Here is a 10,143-nt window from a genome sequence, read left to right as displayed (position 1 = left end):
TCAAGTCATTTTATACAGTAAATATTGTATGAAAGATTAAATGGGCAACACATCATTTGCAATCCTCATGTTGATTAAAGTGACTGTTCTATATGATTAACAACATGACCAAAGCAATAAAATGTATATAGCAAACAAGAACATCAGCACTTGCTTTAGCTTTTTGGCTGGATAGTCTTGTGAAAACAGTGCTCTGCTTAGTGCATGATCGCCCAACACAGTAGCATTTAACTTCAGAAAGGGAAACTACACAAAAATAAGGAAGCTAGTTATACAGAAGTTAAAAGGCACAGTGAGTGACAAGAGTGAAATGCCTGCAAGCTGCATAGAAACTTTTTAAAAATACTGTAAGAGAGGTTCAAATTAAATGTATTTCCCAAATTAAAATACATAGAGGACCAAAAAAAGTGTGCTCATGACTAAACCAGGAAGCAAAAGAAGTGATTAAAAGCAGAAAGACATCCTTTTAAAACTGGAAGTTGCATTCTACAGTGCAAAATAGAAAAGAGCATAAACTCGGGCTAACGGCCAGCACCAATGAGCGCTCCCGTCCAGTCGGTAACCTGCAACCAGGGCTGTACCCCCGCTAGCCCCGCCTGCAGCTGACCGGGCGTCCCACAGCAGCAAGGCAGCGACCGAGCCGCACACGTGGAAGGCAGCCCGTGCACGAGACCGACTCTGGCGGGGTGGAGGGGGGGCGAGTCTAGCTCGGCCTCCCCCCCCCCGAGCACGCGCAGCAGTAACCCTCCTCCCGGAGAAACCGAAACCACCTGTGTGCGCATGCGCAGGAGCAGGTTGCACGCGAGCTGGGCGGAGTCGGGGAAGCCTCGGCCAAGGCGGAGCTGCCGGTGCGAGGGGCGGGGCGGGAGCTGGCGCAGGGAGGAAGCGGAAGAAGGGCGCGAACGAGCGTGGGTCGGGGTCTGGTCTGGCCTGGCCATGGACGCGGCGGCGCTAGAGCTGGACGCGGTGAAGTTCGCCCAGCTGGCGGTGCAGAGAGACCAGGGCGGCCGCTACCAGGAGGCGGCCTTTTACTACAAGGTGCTGGGACCCCTCCCCCACCGCCGCAGCCGGGATCTCTCCCCTCCCCCACCGCTGCAGCCGGGCTCGCCCCGGGACCCGACCCTTCCCCTCCCCCACCGCTGCTGCCGGGATCGCCCCGAGACCCGACCCTTCCCCTCCCCCACCGCTGCAGCCGGGATCGCCCCGGGACCCGTCCCGGGAGCTCCCTACCTCCCGGATTTCATGTAGCTGCCCCGGGTACTCCTGTCTACTGCATGGATCCCCCCGCCCGCAGACATTACTCACATCGGTGTCCCCCACACTGTGAGGATTCTCCTCCACCCGGGGCGTTAGTCCTAGAACTGGGCTGTGGGGACTGGAAGATCGCCTGGGCTTTTGGCACTGACCAGTCACAGCTCCCAAGCGGGCATGGAGGGGGAGATGGGGGGGTTGTTTAGTGGGGGACTCCTCCTTGAGTGCAGCCCAAGGTGTAAAATGGTGTCTCGGGGGGGAAGATATATTATCAGATCCCATGGCTGTTTGTCTGAATGAAGGGAGGGGAGACAGTCTTCCTCAGAGCAGTGAGTATTAAACACTTGTGGCCCATCTTCGTGGAGAAGGGAAGTGAATGGCTATGCATGCAATGGGTTTCCTTTTGATCTCATCCCCACCCATTTTTCTTCCCTGAGGATTGGGGGGACTTTACCATTACTTTGAGACATTTGCCTGATCAGAGGTGATTTAGAAAAACACATTTGGCATGAGGGGTGATGATGGAGCTGGGTAACCTGTGTCCTTAAATACAAGTTCAGAAATATGGTTTCCCTAGGTTATTTTTAGACTGCGGAAACTAATAAACTACCTGTGTGTTTTAAAACTGGTTGGACTTGTCATCTGGAAGCTACTTACAAATGGGAGCAGATGGAGTTCCAGCCCACAGAAACTTAACCTTATTATTGCACGTCAGGAACCTTAATGTGATCTCATTGCAAAAGGAAGAGAAATACGGTGTTTTTCTTCTGGTTTTGTGGTGCATTTCACAGGTAGCCCCTGGAGACATTTTTGCTTTTGGTTAACAGTGAAGTGGGAAGATTCATCTGTTTAACATCAGAGATCTAAGAACAAAGTATGCTAGAAAAGTGTAAATGAACAAATTTGGGCTATTAAGTACTGTACACCGTAGCAATCAACCTTAGCTGTAATGTTTATGACAAAATGAGTAAGTGAAGTGGTGAAGCCCCAATGCAAAAGGTTATTAATGGGATGAGTTCAAACCACATACTACTTGTGTATTCCCATATAATGATTCTTGGCTTATACTTATGCAGCCTTTCATCTAACAGCATTTTACAGACCTAACTGCACTCTGAGGTCTCGGTTTTAATGGCAACTGTTTAGCTGTGTGAGGTTAGCATGGAGAGGTTACATGATCTGCCCATGGTCTCATGTCACATTCGTGGCACTCAGAATAAAATCCTGACTTCCAGTCTCTGGCCACAGCTGCTACACAATACTTCCTCTGAATTATTTTGATTATGTTGAAGTGACAAGTTCTAGTCCAGTTCAGATGTAATACATCAGCTTTATGGTATCTACAGAATATCCACACTATTTTTTTGTTTTTTATTTGGTGCACACTTGTCCTATCAGTAAGCTTTTAAAGACTGACTATAAAATACTGATTGATTTCTATCTAGACTTTTTATTGACTAGCAGTAGTAACTCTGACAGCATGACCATTCTACGGTTATAATAAAATAGCTTGGGATGTTCATCTTTTGAACAGCTACCTTTGTGCTGTAATGGTGCTTATCTTTTGAAGACTTTTGCCTAATCAGAGGTGATACTCTGATTATTATTAACGAGGCTCCACATAGGCACAGATGTCTTGGGGCCTGATCTTGCAGGTTCTCCTTGTGCAAACCTCATTATACTTACCGTATATACTCATTCATAAACCAAATATTTTTGATAAAAAGGTGACGCATCAAAGAGCGGGGGTCTGCTTACAAACGGGTCTACACCAAATTTGATTTTAAACTCCTACGGAATCATTGAATTGAATATCTAATACATTTTCGTTTTGTTTACCTGTAGTGTCTGCAGGCATGGAGCCCCTCAGCTCCCTGTGGCCGCGGTTAAGCCAGGGCACTGATCTAGTATAGACAAGTCCTAAGAGATGGCTTTATAGACTCTCAGGAAGCTAATTTTAATTTTGCAGGTCACTCTATGTGTTAAAATATTAAGTGGAAGGAAAAACAACAGAGGTCTCAGTTGTGACTTGAAACAAGTTTTGTGCAGGCAGATCCTCCTTGAAGTCATTGTGGCGCTTTGCAGGCCTAGGGGCTCACCTGCATAGAGCTCATTGCAAGCTCATAACCCCATCTTGCAGGAAGGACTTCTTCCTACAGCAAGCAGATTTATTACATGTTAACTTTTCCCTCAGGAAGCTGCCCAAGCCTTGATTTATGCTGGAATGGCAGGCTCAAACTTGGAAAATATTCAAGAGAAGATAAATGAGTACTTGGAGAGAGTTCAAGCTCTGTATTCAGCAGGTTGGTGAAGAACTTTCTAATTATATACTTTAGATTAGATTCACTGAGTGGGAAGAGGTATGCTCCTGTCAACCATATAGCTAAATTACTATATTTCATCCGATATCCAGAACCCCCCAACACATGAGTAAGCTAAGTGCTAAGATGCATCACAAGTGAAGCTTATTTGGGGGAATTATTTCATATTAACATGGATAGACTTTTCTACTAAATATTCTTACATAAGGAAGTGGAACACTTCTGTCATGGTAAATTTGAGAAAATGGTTTAGCCATAGCACACACACAAAAAAAAGAAGCCAAGAACGAATAACACCTGCGTTTAGGCCCCATTTCTGTACTGAAATCTATGCAGGTGGACTCCTGCTCTTTTGTGGAATGCTGCGTGGTCATGGGTCCACTTGTGATTTCATTGCAGTATTGGTGCTTGGGCCTACATGACACAACCCCCACTGAGTCTTACCAAGTTCATTTATCTCAACAGGGTTTTTTTCCAAAGAAGTACAGGATCTCACCATATTTTATAGACAACAATTAATCCATGTATAGTATTAAAGTTAACTATATTCATATTTTTATTTCAAATTCACAGTACCCTGAGGGACAATGTCTCTAGTTCCTATTTTGTTCCTTTCTTGTATCGTGTCTTTTAGCTTAAAATCTGACAGGATGTTTAAAAGTGGTGTTGGCTTCTGGCCCATGAGCAGACATAAGCTATGTGACCATTGTGTTCTTGCTTGCCCATTGTAATAAAGATTTTTCCACCCAAACAACCATCACAGCTAGCTAAATGCTGTATTTTTTTAAAATCTAGTTCAATCCCAGAACACCGACCCCCTGAAGTCAAAACAGCAATTGGACCTGGAGCGTGCCCATTTCCTGGTTACACAGGCTTTTGATGAAGATGACAAAGGCAATGCAGAGGAAGCTATAGAATTGTACACAGAAGCAGTGGAACTCAGTTTGAAAACAGTATGTTATGCTACAAGTTAACTTGGTGGAATTATGTGTTGGTAAGAAATTCTTCCATTTACACAGGTGACTGATCTTTAGAGGCTGGCTTAAAAATGTAGTACCTGTATTTTGATTTTTTTGTTTTGTTTTGGTGTTTTATTTGCCTTCTGTTCTCTACATCCCATTGAAAAATACTTTGCGTACATTGGCTACATTCACTTGATCTTGCACTGTTCTTCAACAGTGTAAAATTGATATGTGGGTTTTTTTCTTCCTAGACTCTCTCTTTAAAATGTATATAAACCATATAAGTTTGCTGGAATATTCTTTTGGAATCTATGGCCTGTAGCCAGTAGAAAGCTAAAACAGTTTAAAGTGTAATTCTTCTCCCAAGAAGATGGTCCTCTAATGTGTCATTGGAGACATTTTTGTTGTTGTTAATATATTAAAGGCAAATGCTTTTTTTTTTTTTTAAGTAACACTTAACATAAGTATTCCTACAGATTTTCACTAAACTTCTTTTATGACATTAACACTGTACAAATTAATTCCAATTAAAATAGAAATAAATAATTGCCTAATTATTTTTAGTATTTAAGTGTTACTAAATAATATTACAGGTACTGCTTTTTTCATACTAAGTCCAGTAGCCAAACCTAACTCAGTAGAGGAAGAGCTCACCATCATGATGTAACTCCACCAAGTCTGATTATCTTCTTCTGCCCATTTTTTTGTTATGTGATATATTGGGAGGGTAACATTATTTCTCAAGGTAATATTTACATAAAACACTAAAACGTTTTGGTCTGAATCCTGCAAATACTTAAGCACGTGCCTGACTTCACTCAGGTAAATAGTTCCGCAGAAGTCAAAGGGATCGCACAAGCTATGAAGTTAAGCACTTGCTTTCGGTTTTGCAGGATAAGGGTCTAATCAAAGACTAAATGTTTTTCCCTTTGATTTGTTGGCCCTGGGCTCTTTCTGTCTATGCAGGTATTCATCATATATCATTTTGTTGTCTTTGCTGTATCCTGCTCTCTGTTGTTACCATGCGTTGCCACATATTTAGATTAAATATTGTGCATACAATTAATATCACTTTACCCAAGGTGAAGGGAAACTCAGACACCAGCTGCATCTAATGAGGGACCCACGTGAGAAGAATGGTTCATCTGTTGCTTTAGCAAGGTGATAGTTTTATGCTTTTGACACTGCAGGCAGTGCAAGAAGGTTCCTCTCCCCCTCCAAGGTAAAAGAAAGTCCAAACAAACCGTCCGTTCACTCTCTTGGCGACAGTGGTTCTATTTAGTTCCTTAGCTGTAGGGCTTTCTGCCTACCATATCCAAGTGGAGAGACCAGTCTGTTCTTCTACGCAGGCCGTATGCAGGGAGCAGTTATCTGTTCCAGCCTGAATATTACGTTTCTCACTTCTCCCGTGGTCACTTCCTACCCTATTCTCCATCCCACCCTCAACCTCCACTGGCTCTGTTCTCAAGGCCCTTCCAGCCAGGAAAAATTGGGAATGAGACTTTAACTTGTAAGCTGAAGAGTTTTTTAAAAATGGAAGAAAGTCTTCTGATTTTTTTTTTTTTTTTACTTTTATCATAAGTTTCTCTGATTTAGGAGGGGCGGAAAAAGTTGGAAAACTTAAAGGGATACGCTCAAGTTCAATAGTGTTTTAATGTAACATCTTTAATAGTTGCACTTTTTCCCCTGTAGATTTTAACTTGATTTATTTCCCCCCCACCCCGCATTCTATGTGAATTCAGTGCTTTCCATGCTGGAAAATTTAAAACAGTACCTTACATTCTAACATATTGTGCACACCCACTCAGATGAGACAATGGGAGAAGCAGGTTTATTTATCTTAGTATGTAGAGTTTTCTTTAATCTCAGTGTAGGAAGTATTGACTGGTTTAAAAAAAGACAAATTTGGAGGAATTCTGAGGTTAAAATCTACAGGTGAAAAATAACAAGTGGATATTTGGCAGTATGACTTGCACATCTGGAATTAGATTGACAGGTGAGGTTTATAATGCCTGCTATTTTATTTTTTCTCTTAAGGCTAATGAAACTTCAGATGCAATCCTTCAATCAAAACTCAAACAGCTGGCTAGACAAGCACTGGATAGGTGAGTATTTGCAAAACACTCATGCAAACCATTGGTATCGGGTTACAATGCATACTTTGAGCTGGATTCTCTGGTCCGCTCTGTCCATTTTGTGTTGCTCAGGTAGCACAAAGGGGATGGATTCTGGCTTGAAATGGCCCATGGAGAGTTCTCCTTTTGGAGGAGAGCTCCCCACTGGCATGAAGCTGACAGAAGCAGCTCCTGTGTCTACTGCTCTAGGGGTATGGTGATATGCTGGGGTAGGAAAAGAACAGGCTAAGAGTAGAATGGAGTTTCATAATGTCAGTTCTCTGCTGACACTAGGTCCATTAGGACCCCCGCAGCATAAATTAGAGCAGCCCCTTGGCTTCTCTAACTAATGCTGGGGTCAAGCCAGCACTGAGCCAACTCTTCCCCTGCACTGAGTGGAGCTTTGATGCAGGGGAAAATTGAACCCTTTAGTTTAATCTGTATGTATATCAGTGTTTGTATATATAGTAGATTTAGTGGGCTAGATTCCAATCTCAGTTACACAGATATAAATCCAGAGTAACTCTACATAAATCAACAATGTAGCTGAGATTAAAATATGGTCTGTAGTATGTTGAGTTCTGGCAGATATTATTTCAACACCCTTGTCCATATCAACATGATAAATTAAATCTCTTCATATCCACATGAATAGTGAACATCGTAATGGATTTTGATTTTTGTATTTAGCTTCCAAAACATACGTACATTCTCACATAAATCCTCCAACTAGCATAATTTTAAAAGCGACGGAAGCTTGAAAATGAATAAGGCCTAAATTGTTTTATATGCTAATTACTTTTGGTGTATTTTTGCCATTCTTACTATGGGAGAAAGTAGAGCAAGATGCTGGCATCAGGAACTTCCTGAGTATGCATTTCACATCTACATGAAGTGACTTCTTTATCAAGAGCAAAATAGATAGTTTTGTTTGTCTTTCCATCTGATGTTAATTATATGGAGGCATGAACAAGCAAATTAATAATTAAACCATACATTTGTTGTTGCTGTAAACAAACATAGAATATTTGTTTTAGAGCGGAGGCACTGAAAGAATCTATGTCAAAGTCTTCTCAGAAAGACAGACAAACTGCAGCTAAACCGAATCAGCCAGTCAGAATGTTCTTTCCATTGGGACCTGATTTTTCCTTGAATGATAAGCCACAGACAATCAGAACAGTGCAAGCTAGTGAATCTCAAGGCCAGAGATACACCACAGAGGAGATTGAAGTGCTCAGGTAAGATACAGTCCAATTTTCCCAAATTGTATTATCCATGTAAATCTACTGCAAAGCGCTAGATTGAGATATAATTGGATTTTGCGAGGGGAAGGAGGGATGGGTGATTTTGGTTTGGTTTTGTTGGTTGCTTTTTAAGGAGGTGGGAGAAATATTTCTGTAGCATTCATTACCACAGTACAGTAGAACCTCAGAGTTATGAACACCTTGGGAAGGAGGTTGTTTGTAACTCTAAACAAAACGTTATGGTTGTTCTTTCAAAAGTTTACAACTGAACATTGACTTAATACAGCTTTGAAACTTTACTATGCAGAAGAAAAATGCTGTTTTCCCTTTATATTTTTAGTAATTGACGGTTTACATAGTACTGTTTGCTTTTTTTTTTTTTCCCTTTCTCTGTCTGCTGCTGCCTGATTGCATACTTCCAGTTCGAAATGAGGTGTGTGGTTGACTGGTCGGTTCATAATACTGAGGTTCTACTGTATTGAAAGCTAACATGTTCCCAAAAATAATCTCTTTGTAAGTGAACACAGATGGCTCCTTGTCAGACAGCATTCTTTGTAAGGTGTATCTGATAGATAATTTAATTCTCCTAATGGATTAAGTATTTTTTCTGTTATCTCTGTGTATTCATTATTTCATTAGTGCAGTACAGAACATAGACGCCACACATTTATTTCCTACCTGAATGAGTGTATCATCTAGGGGCTTGATCCTGTGAGCGGCTGAGATCCTTGTAAGATTTACAGAGTTCTCTCAAGTAAAATTGACTTGAGTGGGAATTAAGGGTGTTTATCATCTTGCAGGATTGGTCTTTACTTAGGCCCACTCCTTCTTGCGTTGACTTTGATGGGAGTAGGATCAGACACACAAATTGTACATACTTTGGTGTTCAACAATTAATAGATAATATTCTGAGTTCAAATTACAAGTATTGAAAACTCCATCAAATGCATCTTAGGTTATGTCTACAGTGACCCCAGTTTGGACTGCAGGGGTGTGACTACAGTACTACACTGTAATTCTCCTGTGTGGGTGCTGCACATGCAAACTAAAAGGTTCTTAATTTGTTTAATGTAGTCCCGTTAACGTGAACCAGGAACTTTTTAGTTCACACTCGCAGTGTCCTCATAAGGGAATTAAATTGCAGCACTTTGGTGCATACTACTATTCACGTCCCCGTAGTCCAAACTGTGGGGCAGTGGAGTGTAGGAAAATCCTTCCAAAGGACACTGTCTGGACAGATGCGCTCTGCTTTCATTTTCAAACAGATACTGGAATGTAAGATTTCAGTGGAGGTTAGTAGTGCCCAGCTCTGTGCAGGATTGGGTCCTAAAAACTTAAGGCCTGATCCAAAGCCCACTGAAGTCAGTAAGAGTCTTTCCACTGGCTTCAATGGGCTTGGATCAGGCCCTAACAATATAAATATGTTTGTGCAGGAAAAGTTGGACAGTTGAATGAACCAGTTTCATTTTAAAAACAAGTTTCCTTTTTTATCTTAACTGATAATTGTGAAATGGAAACCTTTCTAAAGCTTCAAAGAGAACTTCACAGTGCTTTAAATCCTATATATCTTTTGTTTTGAAAATATCGTTGTTGTTATTTTGACTATCTATTGTTCAGCAGTAGTCACTGAAACTTGTTACGGTCACATCTGGCTTGTACATATTTCTTGATTCTTCCTGATCTAAAATAGCTCCCATCTATAGGAAGACACACACAAAAGCAGACCAATGGTCCTCTGTAGAGGTACAACGGTCTGCTGTCTGCACACCAATATGTACCATTGAGGTCCAAGGCCTTAAAATACGTTTAAATATACTTTCAACAATGTCTTTAAATTTCTATTTTCACAAAGTTATAACTATATATATAGCTCCCATCCATAGCTCTGTGTGCACTTGAGTATCTCTTTGCAAATACACTAATAAATACATCCAGTGTTATCATTCGTACCGCCTTTACTATTTGACTAAATGATTAAAAGTGGATGAATATGAAAAAAATCATCTCTTAAAGTGCCATATCAGTTGGCACTTTAAGAGATGATTTTTTTCATATTCATCCACTTTTAATCATTTAGTCAAATAGTAAAGGCGGTACGAATGATAACACTGGATGTATTTATTAGTGTATTTGCAAAGAGATACTCAAGTGCACACAGAGCTATGGATGGGAGCTATATATATAGTTATAACTTTGTGAAAATAGAAATTTAAAGACATTGTTGAAAGTATATTTAAACGTATTTTAAGGC

The 10,143-nt window shown here is 41.0% G+C and overlaps 1 protein-coding gene across 3 annotated transcripts in view; it reads left to right on the top strand.

The window, feature by feature from the left end:
- The first annotated feature begins 875 nt into the window (after positions 1–875).
- CAPN7 (calpain 7) overlaps positions 876–10,143 on the top strand; it is a 40,009-nt gene continuing 30,741 nt past the window's right edge. For 2 of the 3 annotated variants that reach the window (XM_034760900.1, XM_034760898.1), the window contains exons 1-5: positions 876–1,038; positions 3,446–3,554; positions 4,368–4,525; positions 6,572–6,639; positions 7,686–7,886. In XM_034760900.1, coding sequence (XP_034616791.1) covers positions 937–1,038; positions 3,446–3,554; positions 4,368–4,525; positions 6,572–6,639; positions 7,686–7,886 — 638 coding nt within the window. In that variant the 5' untranslated portion in view covers positions 876–936. Of the gene's footprint in view, positions 1,039–3,445; positions 3,555–4,367; positions 4,567–6,571; positions 6,640–7,685; positions 7,887–10,143 lie in introns of those variants that run through there. The other variant, XM_034760899.1, reaches the window with a different exon arrangement.

The sequence above is a fragment of the Trachemys scripta genome, chromosome 2 (assembly GCF_013100865.1).
Source record: "Trachemys scripta elegans isolate TJP31775 chromosome 2, CAS_Tse_1.0, whole genome shotgun sequence".
NCBI classification, from domain to species: Eukaryota; Metazoa; Chordata; order Testudines; family Emydidae; genus Trachemys; species Trachemys scripta.
This window is presented reverse-complemented; position numbering and strand designations above follow the sequence as displayed.